The 22,248-nt window shown below is 62.0% G+C and overlaps 1 protein-coding gene and 1 long non-coding RNA gene across 2 annotated transcripts in view; one reads left to right on the top strand and one right to left on the bottom strand.

Moving 5' to 3' along the window:
* Nucleotides 1-252: 252 nt before the first annotated feature.
* The window catches only part of LOC123586592 (calpain-8-like), a 33,004-nt gene continuing 11,008 nt past the window's right edge, over nt 253-22,248 (bottom strand). The window contains 13 exon segments of the mRNA XM_045455816.1: nt 253-568; nt 1,277-1,405; nt 1,957-2,087; nt 2,675-2,764; nt 5,576-5,688; nt 5,691-5,750; nt 8,861-9,021; nt 9,579-9,653; nt 11,454-11,539; nt 12,894-12,983; nt 13,730-13,898; nt 14,494-14,627; nt 15,271-15,389. Coding sequence (XP_045311772.1) covers nt 268-568; nt 1,277-1,405; nt 1,957-2,087; nt 2,675-2,764; nt 5,576-5,688; nt 5,691-5,750; nt 8,861-9,021; nt 9,579-9,653; nt 11,454-11,539; nt 12,894-12,983; nt 13,730-13,898; nt 14,494-14,627; nt 15,271-15,389 — 1,658 coding nt within the window. The 3' untranslated portion in view covers nt 253-267.
* On the top strand, nt 19,201-21,472 carry LOC123585317. Its single transcript, XR_006706057.1, has 2 exons — nt 19,201-19,518; nt 19,948-21,472. It is a non-coding gene; the product is annotated as an uncharacterized LOC123585317 (long non-coding RNA).

Here is a 22,248-nt window from a genome sequence, read left to right as displayed (position 1 = left end):
CTCCCACTCTCTGGGCCCAGGGGCCTCTCTGCTGAAGGAACCCCTGGGCCCAGATGTTACTGGCACCCCTTCTCTCCAGCCTTGACCGTCTTTAAGCAAACAGTCTATGGGGTGTATATACCCTGTAGACCGCGTAAAAGGCCCGGGGAACAGGGAGTTTGCAGAGTCCTCTGGGGCCAGTGGAGGTGAGCCAGGCTGTCACCTGTCGGCCCTGTGCGCCCCCGCCCGGGAACCCCGCCTGCCTGGCATCACAGAGGGACAGGACGCTCACAGGGCTGTGGCCTTGCCCTGCGAGAACACCCTCAGGCAGAAGTCGCTGTCCTGGAAGGGCCGCACCAGCAGGTTCCCCCGGGGGCAGCTGCAGTCGGAGCCGGCCGTGGGCTGGCGGCCCAGGAAGAAGTTCCGGACCGGGGGCGCGTCGGCTGGGCTCTGCTGTTGCACAAAGCAGGTCAGGGTCAGTGTGCGGAGAATCGGGGAGCATAGTGGGGGACGGGGCTCGAGAGTTTGTTCGCCCGGTCTGATCTGGGGACCTGGGGATGGCTGACCTGAGGAGTGGCAGGCCCGGACTCTGCTGGGGACTCACCCGTGTCGGTCCCCACATGTATTTAGGGCCCCGTCTGAGGGTCCGCCTTGCTGGGGCCTCGGTGCAGACCCCTGCCCCTCCCCGGCGAAGCACGGCGGGGTCTCCAGGGTGCGCCGCACTTCCCGCTGGGGATCTGACCTCGCAAACCACCCACCGCCCGTCCCACTGACCCTTCTCTGCGGCTGTAACTGGGCAGTGCTGGGCCCCAGCTCAGGCCCGGCCCCGGAGGGGCTTAAATCCTGCTTGGCAAACAGAAGCAGCCAAGAGGGCCTGCCGGCCTGGGGGAAACCGTCTTGCAAGCTGACGGGGTGGGGGTGGGGCGAGCTGCCAGTTCCGCCCCCGGGCCCAGCACGGTGCCCCCAGTGACCCGGTGACCCGTCTACGTGTGGTGGGAGGGGCTGGTGTGTGTCACAGGCTAATTAGTGGCCACAGGTGCTGGCGCTGGGACCGCTGGGACCGCTGTGATTCAGCCTCCGAGCTCGGTGTCTTCACGCCTGCACGTGACGCTGCAGGGCTGCGACCTTCTATGTGACCCGGCCCTGCAGCGCCCACCCCAGCAGGGACAGTGTCCACCCACAGTCGCCAGACCCTCTTCGGATCACAGGTCTGCGAAGCGGGGGTGGAAAGTGGGGCCACCTGCCCCCTACTGCCCGGTGAGGACTCCACAGGGATCCCCAGGCAGGCCCTGCCGACCTGGGTCCGAGGTCAAAGGCGCTCTTAGGACCCCCCCGCCCCCGTGAACTGTCATATTCTGGGCCAGAGAATGCTAGGGGTGCAGCCAGCAGGGCCACAGCCAAGGGCAGAGCGTCATTGTCGCCATCCCTGATGACGGCAGTGGGGGGAGCAGGGCACCAGCAGTAAAGCCGACTTGGGGACGCACACTCTTTCAGAGCGGGTCAGGAAGGGAACACACGGTCCTAGAGCCAGTGGGGCAGGTACAGAGCCCACGGCCTCTGAACTGGAGGACACTGAGGCAACAGGGGCCCCTCTGTCCTTCCAGGGGCCCCAGACAGGTGTGTGCCACCGGGTCCCTGGCCCACACGTGCCATCAAGGCGTGGCCCAGTGAGGGTGCATGTCAACGGCAGGTGGGCCCAGGGCGGCAGGAGCGTCCCTGGGGATGTGTCAGAAGTGCACGGTCTCAGCCTGCCCCAGAGTTCCTGGGGTGGCCACGTGTTCAGAACCCCGGGGGCCCCGAGGAGCCCACACTTGCAGAGTGAGGGATCCATGCAGAGCTCGGGATCCATGGTGACCGTGGAGGGCCCCGGGATGCACACTGTGCGTTCGAGTGACCTCTCTCTCTCTCTCTCATGAAGGGGACGTGTCTGATGGGAGCCAGCGTCCCCAGACCTGACACAGATTTGGATTTAGTTACTTCCTGGGAACAGCTGTGGGCTCCCCACCTTGCACTGGTCCCACGTGACGCCCACAGCCACTGACCCGCATCTGGGAGCCAGCAGGCAGGCGGACCTGGCCGGGGTCTGCGGCCTTGGACCGAGGCACGGGCTGGGGCCTGAGAAGCCGGCCCGGCTCACGGCCCCAGGAAATTGGGGGTGCGATGCAGTGGGAAAATGCACCTCCATGTGACCCCGAGGGCCCCAGACGGAGCCGTGGTTCCCAAGCTCGGCTGCACGCTGGGGTCACCGCGTAGGTGGTCTGGGGTGCGGCCTGGATATGACGATTTTTTACAACTGCCCAGGGGTGGCCGAGGGCAGCCAAGGAGGGGCTCACGGGAGGGGCCAGAAGGAAGGGGCCGGACTTCGTGGAGCCAGGCCCGGCCCCTCCCCGGAGGTGCTGTCTGTCTAGGGCTCTGCCTGCGGCCGGCCCAGCGCACGGGGAGCTGGGGGAACCCCGATGTGAGGGTGACAATGATGTTGTGTCACTGAGGACGCGCAGGAAAAGCCGGGAGCCAAAAAGATAAAGTTGGTGCCTCTTCCTCTTATCAGCGATCAGGGTGCTCATTTCGCCGGCTAGATAAGGAGGTGCCCTCGGTAATCACCTGGCTCAGATCAGATCACCGGCACACAGGGGCAAAGGTCACCACTGCCCACCCCCCCCCACCCCCCCGCCTCGGGGACAGGGCGGGAGCCGACCTGGTCTTTGCCACCTGCCAAGGTCAGCAGCTCTCGGGATGGTGTGGGAGGAAGACGCCTCTGCAGGTGCTTGCTTACGTCTTTGGGGACCTGCAGGGCAGAAGAAAAGGGCAGGTCACCCGCCGGAGCAGGGCCCCCCTCCGTGCCTCGCGGCCCTCCCCACAACTTGCAGACAGACTGCATTTCTGACACTGCAAAGTCGCTGATGGGAAGGCCGTCCAGACCACCAAACCCCAGAAATCCGAAGGGGGAAAGCCTCTAGGTTTTTACTTTGTGTCCTGACTGAACGATCTGCCAGGACCCCACGTCCCTCACTCAAGACTGACACCTGGGGGCCAGGACCCCACATCCCTCAGGACTGACACCCCAGGGACCAGGACCCCACGTCCCTCAGTACAGACACCCCGGGAACCAGGACCCCACGTCCCTCACTCAGGACTGACAACTGGGGGCCGGGACCCCACGTCCCTCAGGACTGACACCCCGGAGGCCAGGACCCCACGTGCCTCACTCAGGATTGACACCCCGGGGACTAGGACCCCATGTCCCTCAGGACTGATACCCCAGGGGCCAGGACCCCACGTCCCTCACTCAGGACTAACACCTGGGGGCCAGGACCCCATGTCCCTCACTCAGGACTGACACCCTGGAGGCAGGGACCCCACGTCCCTCAGGACTGACACCCCAGGGACCGGGACCCCACGTCCCTCACTCAGGACTGACATCCCAGGAGCAGATGATATCTCACAGACTGGCATGGAGAGCACAGACCAGGAAAAGCAAGGCCCATGGAAGGAGAGGGACGGTCACCTTAGAGACGCAGGATCCTGGGTACAAATGACAGGCCTGCCTGGCCTGAGCCTGTTGTCACAGCAGGAAGGTAACAGGGGACAGAGGGAATGGACACCTGGGCTCTTTAGCCTTTGGGGTGTCAGGGCTGCTTCCCAAACAGTGTCAGCTTTCAAACTACACAGGTCTCCAGATTGCACACGCACAGAGCTTTCCAAGTCAGTTATACGTGCTCCCCACATCAGATGCTCCCTACAACAGCAAGTGCTCCCCATAACACCAGGTGCTCCCTACATCCTCAGATGCTCCCTACACCGGGTGCTCCCCACATCAAGTGCTCCCTATAATGTTAGATGCTCCCCACATTAGGTGCTCCCCACAACATCAGATGCTCCCTACAATGTCAGGTTCTCCCCACAACTCTAGGTGCTCCCCATAACATCAGGTGTTCCCTACATCCTCAGGTTCTCCCCACAACCCCAAGTGCTCCTGACAACCCTATGTGCTCCCTACACCCCCAGGTACTCCCTACATCCCTAGGTGCTCCCCACAACCCCAGGTGCTCCCCACATCAGATGCTCCCTACAACGTCAGGTGCTCCCCGCAGCCCTAGGTGCTCCCCACGACCAGTGACACTTGATACCTGACTGGACGACACTTTGATCCTCTCGTAGGGATGAAATCTCAACCCAGTTCATCTGTAATCACTGGGCCGCACCAGAGAGATGACCCACCTGACAGACCCCAGCTGTCCCCCAAAGGAAGGTGACCCAGCCTGAACCGATCCGCCCCTCCCTGGAATTCCCCTCTCCCACCCTGTGCCTGTAACCAGGGCTCCTCCCTCCTTGCCAAATGGGACGCTGCCCGATTCACAAGTCACTGAACAAAGCCAGTACGGTCTTTAACGTTCACTCAGCTGAATTTGGGGTTTTAACGTCTCCTGAGAGCATAACCATGTGTTATGCTCAGCACAGCACCGGCACAAAGCAGACACTCGCTAAAGCACGTGGAATTGACACACATTCCTAAACGCCTTCTCGATTTTCATCCCTACAGGAAAGGAGTCCGGTCCGGGGCTCTGCACGCTGTAGGTTTGGGAGGGGGGGACGGTCTGGGGCTCTGCACGCTCTAGGTGGGGGGGACGGGCCAAGCTGGGGTGGCACTGGGCCTGTTTACCGGACATTCTGGTCTCCTGCCAGCAACCCACCGGCCACTTTCCACGGGCATGCTTCCGCCATAGAAGATGCACACATACCACACCCTGAACTGCAAAGCCTCACGTTCCAAAGCAGGAGGAAGAAAGGGGCCGGGGGTGGTCGGAGCTCGGCAGTGGGCTTCCTTTCTCGTGCGTCACTTTATTCTGAGGTGCCGGGCCTCCAGCCAGCTCGTGTTCTTCCGGACTGAAATTGCGTTTTTTCCAAGAAATTCATTCTTAACAAAATTACAAAAAAAAACAACGACCAGGAACCCCTCCGGAATTTGCGGCAAGGAGTCTTTGCCTGTGTAAAAAGGCGGCTTCCGATTCGTTCCCAGCGAGGCCTTGCTTTAACATGTCCCTGAGGCCATGGAGTCACAGAGGGTGGTTTCTGTTGCAAACCAGAGCAGGGCACCGCCTGATACAGAGGGTGTCCGTAACCCAGAGACAGGACCAAATGTGGCCAGGTGGCTGCCCTCACCCCGGCCCTGCCTGTGGGTTCTGAGAAGGGTCTCAAGGTTGCCCAGCACGGGAGGAAAGGTGTGTCTGGCTCCCACATCCAGCCTCCCTCCCCCCACCCAAGCGCCTCATGTCCCATGTTCTTGGCTCCGGTCCCCTGAGAAGCCTGTACTTGGAAAGCCCAAGAAGTGCATTAACACTGAGCCCTCGATAACCAGCAAACTTTAAGGAATTACACATCTCGACGTTAACAGCAGAGGTGTAAGCCATAGGAATGAATCTCTAATGGTGGAATTCAAGCCTCAGTAGAGGCATTTAGGGGAGCAAGAAGAGTGCTTGATGAGAAATATCCAAGTGATAGGAAAGATGCACCCCAATTACTGGCCAAAACATCCCAAGCAAAGACCCCCCCCCCCCCCCCCAGTGTGGAATGAAGGACGGCCCAGCTCCGGAAGTACCTTGTAGACACTGAGGCCGATGCTGAGCAGGCCCTATCCTGTCCTCTCCCGTCGCCTGCGATTCTTCTGCAGCAGACCCAGCAGCGCCGTGCAGCGGGGCTCGCCGAGCCCCCCTCCTGGCCGTCATCCACCTTGTCCGGGTGGATTTTGAACTGGGGATTGGTCCAGTGAGTGGCTGGAAGTCACCGGGAGATGGTGGCGGGGGAGGAAGGGAAGGATACAAGGGAAGGGCTGGGTCATCGCAGAGAACGGCAGCCACGTGTAGGCAGGTGTCCGCGAGCCGTCTTCACGGGGTGCTCAGCCTTCCCCTCCCTCCCCTCCCCCTCCCGCGCAGCAGCAGACACATCCCGTAACATCGGGAAACCTGGCACGGGGGCATCTGAGCCACCGGGGGCCCAGACATGCTGGACTGGGAATATTTGAGGTCCGATGGCCCCGGGGCCACACCAGGACTCTGGCAAGTAACCTCGGTGCCTTCCCCGGGGAATCGGTTAACACCCCCTGTTCTCAGCTCCTGGCCTGTGGAGACAGGCCCACCTCCTTGAGGAAGGAGGTTTTGGGGGGAGGAGTCACGCCCCAGGACAGGCTATAGAGACAACCTGTCTGATGGGCATCTGTCCATTTGCAGAGGGGGCCCCTGCCCCAGATCACGGCCCGAAGCAGCTCGGGGGGCTGACCGTCCATCCCCTGGCCAGGGCCTCCCTACGTGGCCGGGGTCACGCTCTCGCTCGATGGCGCAGGAGGGGTAATGGTCGGCAGCTAAGAAGCACCCCTGTGTCACCACCTACGGGTATTTTGAAAGACCGCTTCACTTGCGACTTGACTCTTAAAACTCTCTCAGTGAGCGACTACACAAGTCAAGGCACAGAGAGGTCAGATGGGTCATCCAAGGGCACACAGCGTTCCGTGACAGAGTAAAGTGGCACAGCGCAACCGAAGAGGGGCCCGACGGGCATCTCCACGCGGGGCCTCAACCCCTTTACCCAGGCGGCACCCTGAGGGGAGGGGATTGGGGGGGCTGGGCCCTGGGGGGGAGGGGACGGTGGGGGGCTCTCACATCCTCTGGGGAAGGGCCCTGGGGGGAGGGGACGGTGGGGGGGCTGGGCCTTGGGGGGGAGGGGAAGGGGAGGCTCTCACATTCTCTGGGGAAGGGCCTTCAGGGGGAGGGGAGAGTGGGGGTCTCTCACATCCTCTGGGGAAGGGCCCTGGGGGGAGGGGACAGTGGGGGGGCTGGGCCCTGGGGGGGAGGGGAAGGGGAGGCTCTCACATCCTCTGGGGAAGGGCCTTGGGGGGGGAGGGGACAGTGGGGGGTCTCTCACATCCTCTGGGGAAGGGTCCTGGGGGGAGGGGACCATGGGGGGGCTGGGCCCTGGGTGGGGAGGGGAAGGGGGGCTCTCACATCCTCTGGGAAGGGCCCTGGGGGGGGAGGGGATGGGGGGGCTCTCATATCCTCTGGGGAAGGGCCCTGGGGGGAGGGGACGGTGGGGGGACTGGACCCTGGGCGGGGGAGGGGAAGGGGGGCTCTCACACCCTCTGGGAAGCGCCCTGGGGGGAGGGGATGGGGGGGATGAGGAGGGGGGCTCTCACATCCTCTGGGAAGGGCCCTGGGGGGGAGGGGAAGGGGAGGCTCTCACATCCTCTGAGGAAGGGCTTTCGGGGAGAGGGGAGAGTGGGGGTCTCTCACATCCTCTGGGGAAGGGCCCTGGGGGGAGGGGACCATGGGGGGGGCTGGGCCTTGGGTGGGGAGGGGAAGGGGGGGCTCTCACATCCTCTGGGAAGGGCCCTGGGGGGGGAGGGAGTGGGGGGGCTCTCATATCCTCTGGGGAAGGGCCCTGGGGGGAGGGGACGGTGGGGGGACTGGACCCTGGGCGGGGGAGGGGAAGGGGGGCTCTCACATCCTCTGGGAAGGGCCCAACTGGACGAAATGACACGGCCCACACAGGGGACCAAGAATCACGGATTATCAGTGGTAATATTACGTACTCGACCCCGCCTTCCCAATCCCCACGTCAGGACTGTTTGTTTAGGGCACAAGTGTGTGGATTTCAAAGGCAAACCCCTGTGGCTTCAGGAAGCCATTGCAGAAGGGCGGGAAGGATGCGGAGGTGACGGGGATTGTGTGCAGAGACCTCTGTCCCCCATGGCTCTGAGCCCCTAAGTAATCCTTGCAAATCTCCCAGCATTCTCTGAGAGCTTGCTAATGGCGAGCATATTTAATTTCTCCCAAATGCAACCTTACCGCAATCCCTCCATTTTTTGTTCACTCCTTAACGGAACCGGAGGAACAGAATGGGCCGTAAAAATACTACACCCCGTTCACGGAACACTACCCAGTTTACAAAGCGCCTTCCAAGGTGGGTGTTCTCACCATACCACGAGGCTCCGGAAACCAAACGACGCTCCCAGGGCCCGGCACCTGTTCAACCAGGTGGGCGCCCGCTGTCTCTGCCGCCAGAGTGGGGCTTTGGGTCTGGGAGGGGGGTGACAAAGGAGGAGACGTGGCCTGCACGCATGTGGGACTTTATTACGGGGCCGCGTGCACAGCACGACACAGCCCTGACCCAGCTCTGCCTGGGGGGGCCGATGGTCTCCACCAGCCGGTGGGGCCGTAGGCCTCAGAGCAGGGAAGGGCAGGGAACCGGGCAGGGGTGGGTGGGGCGCCGGGGAGGGAGGGGTGCAGACAGTGGGTTTTGCTTTCCTCCACTTCTTAGTGACGTGCGGTGGGTTTCTCAGTGCGCCCGTGTGTCGGTGCCGTCCTGGGAGCCAGGAGGGCCCCTCCACCCGCAGCAGGACGAGGGCCCGGGCGTGCAGATGTGGATGGTTGTACCAGGCTGTCCCCACCGGGGTGGGGCTCCGGTGGCCCCGGGAGAGGGCGGAGGGGCCGTCCGGACCCCCGGCTCAGGCCCCTCCGCCTCCGTGTCCACTGCCCGCCCAGGCGCACACGCACCCTGGGGGATGCGGCGTGTTGAAGCAGCAGAGGTTCTCGGAGTCGGGAGGCTGTCTGCCAGGGGCCGGGAGGAGCCCAAGGAAAGGGCAGGGGGCCTTGGCACCGGGGGCCAAGGGCACATTAAACAAGAAGAAGCAGGCCCTTGAGGGGCGGGGGCAGTGGGGGGCCTGAGGACACCCTGAACACACAGAAGCTGAGGGACGGTGTTAGCTGGGCTCAGGCCTCGGGTGGGGGGCTGCCGGGGCCCCCAAGCCCAGGGAGACGCGGGGCCTGTGCCGGGAGCCAGCCCTGGGAGGGCGCACCAGAAGGGCCTGGGCCCCCTCGGCCCTCTGCCTCACCTGGGAAGCTCGGGCAGCCCCCGGCGGTGGGGCCCCGCGTCCAGCGGCCGTTGAACAGGACCAGGTTCCATTTGTGCAGCTGGTCACCGCTCAGGGAGTCCGGGGACAAGCTGCAGATCTGCAGCCGGGAGAACTGCCTCGAGAAATCCGAAAATGACATCCTGGGGGTGGAAGAGGCAGAGGGCTGGGGGTCAAGAGAGCAGGGCTGAGAGGAGAGAAGGGGGAGCCTGCGGGCAGGACAGAGGGGCGGCCGCGGCTGGCTCTGACCCTCTCTGCACCCGCGGGGCTGCTGTCCGAGTCCCTGCTACTGTCAATGCCTCCGTTTTATCAGGGAGCCCCCCTCCGCCCCCCAGCGCGGTAAGGACCAGGCAGAGACCCATCCGCATGCGGGTGCTGCCTCCGGGCCGGCCACTTGGGAGCCTGAGCAGGCGTCCTCCGACCTAACTCCAAGCAATGACTTGCAGACACGTCCCCAGGCCACGTCACGTTCATGGCGTCCCTGTCACCTGCCTCCGCCCGCCATGAGGGAGTCCCCCTGCCTCACTGCTAAGCCCAGCTTAGTGCTCTGCCCGACGGACGGATGCGGGAACGTGGGAGGACAGGCCCGGACAGTGCGTCTTCGATGCTACAGACACGCAGGAAGGGGGATAAAGGGGGGAAGAACAGCCCCCGAGGAGACCCTGTCGCATTCCGGAACATTCCTTCAGACGGCACTCACCAGAACTCCCCGTCCTCGGCTCTCTTGTCCAGCTCCTCCTTCCGCCTGGGATCGATGTGATTCCACTCTGGTGCACTGGTGGAAATCATAAAATTAGTTTTTTAAGTTTATTTATTGATTTTGAGAGAGAAAGAGTGTGAGTGGGGGGAGGGGCAGAGAGGGAGACAGAGTCCCAAGCGGGCTCCGTGCTGTCGGGACAGAGCCCAACGCTGGGCTGGATCTATGAACCTGAGCCAAGATCAAGGGTCCCACACTTAACCAACGGAGCCCCCAGGCCGCCCTGAGATACTTTGAATCGAAGCCGAGGTGGTCGTCTAAGCAAGGTCACCTGCAGGGCACGCTGTTTAGAATAGACAGATGTCCCCCGAGGCCACAGACAGATGGGAGCTGAAGCCCAGCAGGCAGAGGCAGAACAGACAGTGGGGGCGGGGGGCACGCGCCTGGGACAGGACGCCGGCCGGGGACACGGACCCCACGGCACCTGCAGGGCGACCCCAGTTTGCGCGGCAGGGACTTTGCCCTAAGTTCACTCTCGGGCCCCTTCCCGTGTCTGACTGAGGCTCCTGGCCCGGAGGACAGGAGCGGGTCGAGAGAAGAGGCCTGAGGAAGCCGGTCAGGCATGCAAGCCCGTGGCCACGCCCCTGGCCACGCCCACACCCGGCCACACCCCGGTCTACGCTCGTGTCCACGCCCCACCCACGTCCACACGACTCTCCACACCCACACTCCCTGGCCACACCCCTGTCCACACCCGCGTCCACACCCACACCACACCTGCACCCACAGCCCCGGCCACACCCCTGTCCACGCCCGTGTCCACACCCACATCCACGCCCACGTCCTTGCCAGGTCCCCGCCTGCACCCTCACCTGCGCCCACGCCTCCGCTCGGAGTTGCCCCAACCTCTGAGAGACTGAGAGCCGTCAGGCAAGGAGCCGGGCTCAAACAAGCCCTCCGGCCAAACAGCCGTCGGCCAAAATGGCCCAAACTCGGAGCTGCGGTTCGTTCGGTTTCTGCCCTTTCTGGGCCGTTGGCAGGAGGGAGGTTTTGGGTTTTGCTCAGGCTCAGGCAGGGGCATCAGAATCTGTGGCCCCAGGGACACCTGTTTCTGGTGGCGCACACCTGAAGGGAGGCAGGCAGGTGGGCACGGGTGACGTGTGGCTGCAGGTGCCAAAGGCCCCCCAGAGCCCAGCGCGATCGCCGAGCTCGGATAGCACGCAGCTCCCTGTCCCTCACCAAGGTTGAGGACGCACGGACAGCACGCAGCTCCCCCCCCACCAGGTTAAGGACGCACAGACAGCACTCAGATCCCTGCCCCCCCCCCTCCCAGGTTAAGGACGCACTGAGGGGAGGGAGGGGAGTTCATTCCCATTTCCAGTGGCTCCTCGTCCAGGGCGGGAGGCCTGCCTGAGGGGAGCCTGTCCGGTCCTTCATAACCTTGCCGGAAGGACCAATAGGAGTCCCATGGTGAGTGAGAGCCCCGCTCGCGTCCACCCACCACTGCCTGCTGGCCCTTGGGGGTGGACCCCACTTTCCAAGCGTGGCCTTTGTCAGAGACCAGGGTCTGTGAGTTGGGAGGCGTCAACCTGAGGGTCTGGCCTCCCTTGGGGTCACCGCGGTGTGGCAGTTGGGAAACAGGCAAACTTCAGTGACAAGCGGAATTCCAACCCAGCTGCCAGATCTGCAAACGCCAGGCAGAGACCCCACCACGTGCTGTGAGCTGTGCCTTCCCAGCCCGGAGCCACGCAGCACGCTCTGAACAGGCTGCTCGTGGACAGAAAGTGCCACGGTGCTCACGGCGCTTTTGGTCTCAAGAGGACCGTGTCTGCGAGCCGCCCTTGCAGGGGGAGGCGAGGACGGAGAGGGAGAGCCTACCTGTCACTCCACGCCCCCGTCCACTCCACTTCGCCCCACGGGTTCCGGAGTCTGACCAGCTTCTCGGGACGGCCCCAGAAATCCACCTGCAAGGTCCACGCACGCGCGAAAGCACCTGAGCTGCTGTGTCCGGGCTGCCCCACCCCCACGTCTGCCCAGAGGGGGCTCCCACTCAACTTTCAATGCCCCTAAACAACCACACCCTTATTTTAACACATTTTCAGGATGCGGCCAACTGCTCTGTTTTCCACAATTGGGTTGGACATGTAGTGTGTCTAACAAGTTGGTATCGGCTGGAACGAACCTAACGGTGACAGGCGCCCTCCAGACAAATGCCAGCAGCATGGCAGTCAGCACTCACGGAACATGTGCTCCGGACTAAGCAGGGCGCTAAGCGGTTCAAGGGCATTATCACCTCATTTAAACCTGATGGGGGTCCTACGAGCTGGGTGCTGCTAGCACCTGTATTTTGCAGCTCAGAAATCCTAGACTCAGAGGGTTAAGTTATCCAGGGTCAGCAGGTGGTGGAGGGAGGGTGGGCATCTGGGCAGTTGTCTCCGAAGCCCACACCTCCTGCCTCCCTGGTGGTTACTGAACACTCACTAGGAGCCCTCATGCCAGTATTTGCATCCGCACACACAGACACGACGAATCATTAGGTCCTCGGTGTCCTGCTTTCCTTTGTGTCTCCCGTGACACCCAGCCCTGTGCTTACACATTCACGCTCCATCTGTACTGGAGAACTGGCTTCACTAAAGAGGATAGTTGTGGGACACAAACGCATGCAACGAACACCTGTTTCATTTTAATAAATAACAAAAACTGAGATACCCATCGCATTTCCCTTTTTGCCTTGGCCAGCGGGAAACCCAAAGCAAAATTCACTTCTCAACGGTAGCACTGTCTTTTGCCTGGATTGTCTGGTGTATTTACCCTCGTGCTATGGTGTGACAGTGTCTGTGCTTTTCTCTGTAAACAACTGCAAATCCTTTTAGGGAAGTGGGCAGAGTCCAGTAACTAAAAATACTGAAAACCACAGCCCCTGCTTTCTGCTCGGGTTGGAGAGTAGGGAAAACCCATGTTCCTTCCCGCTGTTACGCCCCGTCCCGAGAGCAGACATCACTGCCTCTATCCCCTTCGGGGTCGTGCGGGCTTCCACCCCTTCACCTGTATACACACGCTTGGGGTGAGTGTGGAATCTGACAATTTCTACACTTTCTCCAGGGCCTTCCCCCACCCCCGCCCCCCAGGCCGCATCTCCTCGGAGACCACGGAGTTGTGGCTCACACAGGCCACATCATCCACAAGGCCAGAAGGGCCCTTGCTGTGAGTGTCAGGGGCAGCCAGAGAGGGACCTTGGGGGGCAGGGAACCTCCCAGAGGTGGCCCCTCCCAGGGCGCCCTGGGCACGTGCAGTCTCCCCTCCCCTCCCCCGTTCTACCTCTTCGACGCCAGTGACCGAGTACGCGTGGCTCTTCACCAGCTTCTGGCAGGTTGTGCTCTCTGCTTCTGCCTCAGCTGCACTGGAGACCTGATGGGGAATGAGGACCCTGATCCTGACCCTGTCCGGGTGGCCCCTACAGGGCTTTCCGAGGACACGCCGCCCAGACGGGCCTCGTGCAGTGCTGGGGTGCAGGTGCAGCAGTGACCTCAGGGAGCAGAGCCCTCCCCATCCAGCCCCTCCAAGCAGGCCCACAGCTCCAGGCTCACAGCCTCCAGATGCCCCCGGAAACTGGGGTGTCACCTGCTCCCCGAGGGTGACCCCGTGCCACCGATCCAGGACGGCTGCTCTGAACAAGCCTGGTTCTCCCCCCTTTCTCTCCGGGCCCTGCACCGTCTCTCCACCAAAGACACACTAATGCAGAGACGTTGCGGAAAAGTGCGTCCGTCCACGCCGCCCCAGGGTCGGGATGGCCAGCACCCTGGTTCCAGAACCGCTTCCCTTTTCCTCAGGGGTCCCAAAGCCCGTCAAGTATGTCCTAAATCTGTTTCCTAAAGCCCACGGTTACTCAGCAGAGAGGGGGGAGCACAGGAGGGAGCTGGGATCCGGAGCAGATCTCCATTCTCAGGGCTGCTCCCTGGTTGCTAACTCCTCATCGGAGCCCCCGTTCTACCCACTAATCAGGTCCCAACCCGCCCCCGCGTGCTGGGACCCATGTGTCACCAGACTTGCCCCTTCAGCCTGGATGTTGCTCTGGCCCAAAGCCTCCTGGCCGCTCTCCTGCCCAGCCCCTCCCCTGCCGCACGAGGGGAACAGAGGGGCCCGCACTGACTCACATCAATGGAGCAGGCCAGCAGAGACCCCGCGCGGAGGGCCCTCCGGATGATCTGAAACAGGCCGGCCGGAGGCTTCCTCAGGTCATAACACTCACAGATGCCGCCTGTGAGATCCTGCAACCCCTCCACCAGAGACCCTCCAGTGAGAGCCTCGTAGGAGCCGTTGAGCCTGTGAAAGAAGGAAAGAGCGCGCCATTCACAAGCGAGGGGACCGTGGGGGCTGGGGCTGGGACGCGGCGTGGACCAGAAGGTAAGGGAGGGCCCTCTGCCGAGTCTGCTCTGGACCAGCAAGGTGCAGGAACGAATGTCAGGTCATCTGTCACCAAGCCGCCCACCTGCCCCTTTAAAAGCAAAGTTCAGCCTCTGAACAGCTGACCCTGGGGGCAGGGAGCACAGGCAGGGATGAGGGGGCCCCTCCCTCAGGCTGGGAGTCCCCCAGGCGCCTGCTCTGGGAAGAGGGCTGGAGGAATGGGGCTGGAGGACAGGGAGCCAGAAAGTGACACGCGTCAGATCACACGTGGGGAGCCCACGGGAAGGGGAGGCGGCCGCAGGGCAGGGGTCAGCATCTAAGTGCCCCATCTACTCATCCTCATCACTCCTGTAAAAATACGCCTGGACCTAGAAGGGAGAGTGGGGTCCAAAGAGGACAAAACTAGGCACAGAGGCTGAGGGGCTCGCCCCCGATTCATGCGGTCACGGGGGACAGAACTGAGCCGTGACCTCCTGGCCCCGAGGTCTGTTCCTCTGGCTCCTGGGTCACTCACTTGGCGTAGGCCTTCTCCAGCAGGGCGCCCCAGAACTCGCCGCCCGTCCCGGAGCGAAGGAACAGCAGCTCCCCATCCTCGGTGGGCAGCCTGTCGTCCACGACCACGTCCACCCACTCGCCGTACCGCCAGAACTGCGGGCGCACAGACACGGGGCAGTGCCCCCCCTGAGCTCCCAGCTCCCGCAAGGGCGGGCCCTGGTCTTCCGCACCCACAAGAAAGCAGGAAACGCAGGAGGCACGAATTACCCGCATGGCGCAGCGGGCAACCGGACCCCACGCCCCGGGACCCTCACCCAAAGGGGCTTCCTCCTCAAGACCACACAGCCGGGGAGCGCGGATGCGTGGGGGCCGCAGTTCTCAGACCCAGGGGAGCGCCAGAAGCCCCCGGGGGGACCGCCGTGCCCCCGGCCCCCCACAGATTCCGTGGGTCTGGGCGGGAGCTGCTCCTGGGCCACGCGGTTTGCACAGTGAGAACGGCTCACGCGTGGACTGTTTTCGATAAATACAGCACAGTCCTGAAAATGTGTTTTCTCTTCCTTATGATTTTCCTAGTAACATTTTGTTTTCTCCGACTTACTTTATTCTAGGAACACAGTGTGTAAATACACGTAACACACAAACTACGTGTGAATCGACTGGTTACATTATCGAGACGGCTTCAGGTCGACAGTAAGTTAAAAGTAGTGACATTTGGGGGGGGTCCAACGTCATCCACAGATTTCCGGCTGCACCCCAATCCCCACGCTGTTCAAGGGCCACGAGCAGAGCACGATACCTGGAAATGAAATATCCCCGCGTAGTTTTGCTGGAAATCCTGGTCTCTGGGGACAACGCGGTAAAGCAGCTCTTCGTTCAAAGTGAGGGAGGCCAGGGCCGCCAGGAGCCAGCAGTCACCTGCGCCGTGACACGGGGACGCTGGTCAGGCCGGCCCACAGGGTCCCTGCCCTCTCTGGCCCTCACCGTCCTGTTCAGTTCACCCTTCAGGGTCAGATGGACCCTGGGGTCACGGTGGCCACTGCACCCTCCCTGGGAGTCCTGGGAAATTCTCTGCTCCCACCCCCCCATCCCTGAAAATTGACCATTTCACCTCCACGCACCCAATTGGTGGGGTCGACAGTGGAAAGACAGAAAACACGCGAACGTGACCCACGTCTCCAGCTTTCCTCCTTCCTCTCCTACCGAGAACCTGACCTCTGGTCAGACTCGGATGTGCACGAGCGTGCCCTCGCCTCCCCCTGGGTGGCTGACCCCTCGGTCCCTGGTCCCTCTGCCTGCAAGTCGCTGCAAGGCCCCCGCCCCCTCTCCAGCCACACGTCACTCTGTTCCGTTGTGTTTCCCGAAGAGCGTATCTAAACCGCTCTGTGCACCTCGGGGTCATGGTCAGCACCCAGTGTGGACTCAGAGCTCCTTCTGCACGGCAGGTGCTCAGCCGAGGCATGACCCCGCCTCCCCCCTCAGGTGGCGCACCCTCCTGGAGCCCCAGCAGGGATGTGGATTCCTTGTCTGGCATCCCCCGCAGGTGGCTGACCCATAGTAGGGGCTCAATGAGTGTTCGACAAAAATAAATAAGCAAGTGACGGAATGAATGAATGGATTACATCTTGTCCTTGTGCAAACCCCCAGGAGCACCTTCCGTGTTTGCTCCTGAGTCTCCCGGGTCTGTGGGGAAGCGAGGCCCCAGGGGACATGCTCTGGGCCCACAGGCCCCACCTCCACCAATGTCGGGGCCTTTGCCCCTAAACCTGGGGGCAGGGGGAGATAACAAGGGAAGTCACCCTGGCCTGTGCCCCTGGGGAGGGGTTGACAGGGTGGCCACTCCGGGAGGCAGGTGCCTTCACGGCCAGGCACGGCCCCCCCGGCTCCCTCTGGCACTGACCTTGCTCCCGGCTGCCCACCTCCGATACCTCAGACATTACAAGTCAAGTCACGGAAACTAAGCGTCCCTCAGTGGCTGACATCAAACGGGGCTGCCCAGCTCGAGGAGGTTAATCTTCCTTTCATCTGCCTCAGTCCTGACGTCTCGCGGGCCCCCCCTCGTGCTCGCGCAGAGCTCGGAGTGCACGTGGTGGGTTCACAGGCTCTGGGCTTCCAACCAGCCCCGGTCAGGCGTGAGCGGATGCTCTTTCTTTTTTTTCAACGTTTTTTTTTTTTTTTTTTTTATTTTTGGGACAGAGAGAGACAGAGCATGAACGGGGGGAGGGGCAGAGAGAGAGGGAGACACAGAATCGGAAACAGGCTCCAGGCTCTGAGCCATCAGCCCAGAGCCCGACGCGGGGCTCGAACTCACGGACAGCGAGATCGTGACCTGGCTGAAGTCGGACGCTTAACCGACTGCGCCACCCAGGCGCCCCGAGCGGATGCTCTTTCTAAGGAACACGCCGAGCCAGGATGTTCCCCTTCGAGAGGCTCCTGGGGGGACATGTATTCTGTTGCTCAGAACTTTCCAGCACTTGTTTGGGGACCTGCCTTGAAGCCGGGGCCACATGAATCTCAAGAGGGACACGGCTGTGATCTGTGGCCGGGTTTGCATTTCCAGAAGCAGCCACAAGGCTTCGGTGACGAACAAGGCGGGCGGGAAGGAGGGGGAAATTGTGACGGACAAGTCCCTCCTTGCCAGCCACCTTCCAGCAAGGTCCGGCCGCAGGAGGGGCAGAGTTTGGAGCAACGAGGCAGCTGGAACTGGGGGTCCCGGGTCTCTGACCTCAGGGGAAGTCGGGGACACCTGAGCTTCATTCCTCCCACTCTCACTCAGGTTTTACTGTAAGGGGGCTAATGTCTATTAAAATAACAAAGTGATTTTTTATCCCACTGAAATCAGGACGCCCGGGAGTCTTCCACCCCTGCAGCCACGGGCTTCAGGGCCACGAAGCAGCAGGCAGACCCGAGCCCTAACGATGAGGCGCTCTGTCAAAAGAAGCTCTAAGTCCGCGAAGAGACAGCCATCCTGAGTCAGGCTTTTGACACAGAAGTCACTAAATCAAAAATTCCCTTGACACGTCCGAGTCAAAGCCTGAGGTCTGAACACCCAGTGTTACTGTGTTACTGTGAACCTTGCGTGTCAAGAACTTGGACACCAAGGGAGAAGGGGGGCAGCGTCTGGGCCACGGGGGCGCAGGGAGGAAGTGGGAGGAAGGACGGAGAAAGGTGAGGTGCCGGAGCCCCTGCAGGGGCCCCTTCAAAGCTGAACAGCAGGAACCAGAGTAAAGAGCAGAAGGGCTGAGACAAAGCCACAGCAGAGGGCGGGCCCCCCCCCCCCCCCCCCCCGGGACTCTGGGAACAGGATGCACAGAGCCTGGGGGTGGGGGTGGGGTGGAGAGGAGGGAGCCAGCCCAGCCACCGGGACGCCCCCTGGGAGCCGGGAGGGAACAAGGCAGGTGAACCCCTGCCCCCCAGAGCTGTGGTGGCTGCGGGGTCGGGCGTAGGAACCCTGGGCTGTAGCAGGAGAACGGGCTGGAGGGTACAGGGACCACACTGGCACCAGCCGGCCTGTGATGCTCTGACGTTTATAGTAATGAATGACAGTCTCGGACCTGTTTCTGGGCTCAGGGCTCAGGAAACCCAGTGTCACTCTTCAGTTATGGTAACCCAGGCTGAAGCAGTGGGAGACAGTGTCACTCACTCTTTTGTTATGGTAATGAGGTGGCTTTGAAAGCTCCCAGGGGAACTGAGCCCTCAGTCCCCCTCCCCCACCCCGGGCAGGTGACCTACCTAACTGGTTGCCAGGGGAACGGAGCCCTCAGTCCCCCCTTCCCCCCCCACGCCCCCCCCCCCCCCCCCGCGGACCTGGGAGCCCATCATCCCCCGGCAGCCAATGATCCTATCCACCAGGCGTCTGTCACTGGTGCACACATGCAGATTCGGGGAGACCAGCGCCCCCGCCCCGTCCCCACTTCACCCTGTGCCTCTCCCCCGGCACTGTTGGTGAGGTGCATCCTCTTCTAGGAAACCAGCTCCAGTGAGTAAAATGCTTGCCTGCGCAGTGAGAGCGGCTCCGGCACATTGACCCAAGGAGGGGTCGTGGGACCTTCCCACCCACAGCCAGTTGGTCAGAAGCACAGGTCAGCCCGTGGACTTGAGCCTGGCGTCCGAGGCGGGGATGGTCTCGTAGGGCTGAGCCCGGGGCTGGTGGGTCTGACGCCACCTAGACAACGTCAGAACTGAGTTGGATCACAGGACGGCCCGTGGGTGTCGCAGAACCGCCCGGGGGAAGGCCACACACGGGACCGCAGTCAGAAACTCGTGGCCCTTCTCCCCTGCCCAGGGGACGGTTGGCCTTCCTTGTGTTCAGGCGTCTCGGGGAGGCTGGGGAGGGGCTGGCCTTTATGAAGCAAGAAAGCGCCCCCAAAAGGGCGACTGAATGAGGAGTGTTGGCCCAAAAGAGATGGGAGCCCCTCAGAGACAGGGCGGAACCCCTGTAATCGGACGGTCTGCATTCCCCCCAACTTGTGGTCAGGGAGCCGGGGTCCCACTGAGAACAGCACAGGGTATGGAGGGCTTTGCGCCACCTTGTAAAAGTCCACCTTCAAGACTCGATGGTGGGCGGCCGAGGCCTCCGCCTGCTGGGCCGTCACCAGCCGGTGCTGTTTTAGCTCTGCCGCTGGCGCAAAGCCAACCGGGCCTCCTCCCCTCCGCGTCTGGCGCCTTCCAGGCCTCCCACCTCTGGCTGCATTAAAACAGTCCCGCACAGGGGTGTCCCCTCCCGCACAGTTCCCAGCCTCCCCCGGCTGCACGGACAGCCCAGTGGAGGCGGGCAGCGGGCCCGGACGCTTTCGCAGACCCCAGGATAAAATGCTACCTGAATGAAATCACGTGGGTCGGCACGAAATTGTCAGAAGTGATTCGAAAAGCTGTGTGTTGATTACTGGGGAGAAGGTCTCATGCCTTAGCTGCTGTGCAACGACATTGCACACGGGGAGAGTGGAGACAGCGGGTAAGACCAGAAGCAGACGTGGGTCTCTGAGCTCCTGTATCCTGAGTGAATCCCGCTGTGTGTGACAGAATGCTCAGCCCACCCCAGGCCACAGTGACGACCCACACCGCCCCCAGACATCGCACACGTCCCCGGGGTTGGGGGAGGGGCATGCTGGCACGGGGAGCGGGGGGCTGACAAGCCAGAGCCCCACGGGAGGGGTCTGCGCTGGAGAGAGGTCGGACAAGACAGCTTGATGTGGCTCTGTGGCAACACGTCCCTGGTGGTGACAACGATCCTTCTAACCCTGTCGCTACAGAGTTTTCCGGGAGCCCCGCTCCGCTCCCCTGCTCCTCCTCTCCCTCTCGCCGCTCTGGCTTGGTGCCCAGGCCAGCAGAGGGGTCTCGTCTCACCCGGGTGCCCACGTGAGACGCTGTCACAGCAGGACCCGTCTCAGGCCCACCCGCATTTGGGAACGTGGCCTCGTGGCCTCCTGCAGGCCCTCCGAGCCCTGTAATTATACCGTTCTTCTTTCCCTCCAAGGCACACTGATGCCAGCCCTCACCCCAGCAAGCAGAGACAAAGCCAGACAGTTCCAAGCCTCGGAGTCACCGGGTGACCGGGTCCCCAGAGCCCCGGCCTCCTCTGGGGCCAGCCTCTGCCCCACGGACACCTCTCTGCCCTCTCCCAGGCTCTGCCCAGAGCCCAGATGCCCGGCAGCCTGGGACACATAGCAGCTGGGACACGGCCTCGGGTGTCCCCGGCTCCTGTTCACCCTGGTCATCGTCACCTGCTCCCTGACCACACTGCCACTTGGTCGCAGTATCTGCCCAGGCAGGCTGGGCGGTGCAGGGGCCAGTGAGTGAAGAAGTCAGCAGTGCCTGTGCCCCGAGGGACCCGAGCGGGAGCCTCCGTGGACATTCTGGGCCCTTACAGTCACAGGGTGAGAGTCCCAGCCCCCCTCCAGGAGGACACACCTGTGGGAGATTCCCGCCCTCAGGTTGGGGGCCCTGCTCTGTGTGTCACCACCAAACCCCACACTGTGGGGGACAGTCTGCAGGACGCTGGGATCAGAGCTTTGAGAATCGGTCCCTACAAGCTCAGAAAAGCAGAAATGACGTGGGTTCGGACTTGTCTGCTGAGCCACCTGCAGCCCCCACTTAACTCCTGTGGTCCTGGGTTTTCTGATCTGTAAAATGGGTTTGTACCTCACGATTCACTGCACAGGATCATTTGGCACTGAGCAAAAAGGACTTACTTGTAACAAGAGGAATGTTTAAGAACACATATGAATATAAATCCCCAGCTGGCAGAGGGGATCGGGACATAACAGGTACACGTGCGTGCGGGGGTTAACAGCAGACGTAATGTCCTCAGGATACCTCGACCCCGACCCCGTCCACAGATACAGCTTCTGGGAAGGCGGGTGGGGATCAGTGGGAACAGGGGCTCCAAGCTTAGAGCAAGGAGGCGGTGCCGGGGGGCTGCGTGGGCACAGGGACCGAGAGCCCACGGGCACGGGGACCGAGACGGAATCCGGTGAGGAGGGACCATCTGCACGGACCCAGCGGCCTCCAGCCGGCGAGGAGGAGACAAGCCCTGGGAGGGCAGAGATACCTACAAGGCCTCCCGTGGCCTCAGCAAAGCACAAGAGGCCAGGAGCGTGGTACCCGAGGCGCGTGGCGGCAGAAGGCCCAGGCGGGAACCGTGCCCACCGCAGACATGCCCTGCTGGGTACTGTCAGGCCAGCCCAGCAGCATCGGGGGCAGGAGACGGGAGGGGGACAGGCGTCTGGAAGACCAAGTGGTTACCCCGGACGGACTCTCTCTGCTAGTGGACCAGACAAAGTTCTACACTGGCCTCGGTGAGCGTCACTCCCCAGCCCCTGGGCAGGGCTTCTGGGGGGCCAGGGAGCCTCGGGCCTCAGACCCAGTGACCCCAGCGGAGCTGAGCAGCATCTCTGCCCGTGAGGGACGGATAGAATAATGTTTCTAAATGCATAACATGAAAAACAGGACATCATAAACTGTATCGAAACCGTTATTAAAATGTTTTTTCAATTATGACACAGGAAGGTTTGTGTTTCTTTGTCAACGTTCGATGTAAAAGGTTTGGGGTGGGGCCTGGTGACAGCTTAATTACGAGGTGGTAATGAGTAGAAATTGAAACGGTATTTTGAGGTATTTACAACCACTGTGATGTGATCCGCGGCTGCCACAGCTGCACATCTTTGCCTGCAACCATTCCGACCACACAGGACACACAAATCCTCCTGTAAGCACTGGCTCAGATTCATACTAACATGTAAATGACTGTCCTGGGCCCCTTCCTCAGAGTAGACGGGATACTGTGATAGTGGGTCCGAGCGCAGGGGCACTGAGCACTAGGTATCAAATGGAGGGAAGGGGGACCACCCTAAGTAGGAGAAGGCCCCGTTGGCAAAAGCGAACCTCGCCCTCCTCACCCAGGCCTGGCTGCGGGAACGGCCATCTGCGGCTGAGCACTTCCTGGAGGCCTGACCCGCGCCCACCAGAGTCTGTGAGGGGTCTGGCTCTCTACGTGCTGAGGCCGTCTGGTCGCCAGTCCTGATGAACTGACTTACTTCACGCCCTCCTCAAAGGAGGCCACAGATCTAAGGCGTCCCGGAGAGCATTTTAAGGATGGAGACACCAGTCCGCTGTGGCCCCCTCGCGGGAGCGCCGACTCACACGGAAAAATCCGTGAGGGGAACGTGTCAGAGAAGGAGCCGGGATTTAGGACCTGTTGCTCGTTCTCTGTGGAGACGTGGGGAACGGGCCACCCACGCCCCCTTCACGAGAACACAGGGCTTGACCCGGAAGAAAG

This window comes from Leopardus geoffroyi, chromosome C3, assembly GCF_018350155.1.
Source record: "Leopardus geoffroyi isolate Oge1 chromosome C3, O.geoffroyi_Oge1_pat1.0, whole genome shotgun sequence".
Taxonomy (NCBI): domain Eukaryota; kingdom Metazoa; phylum Chordata; class Mammalia; order Carnivora; family Felidae; genus Leopardus; species Leopardus geoffroyi.
This window is presented reverse-complemented; position numbering and strand designations above follow the sequence as displayed.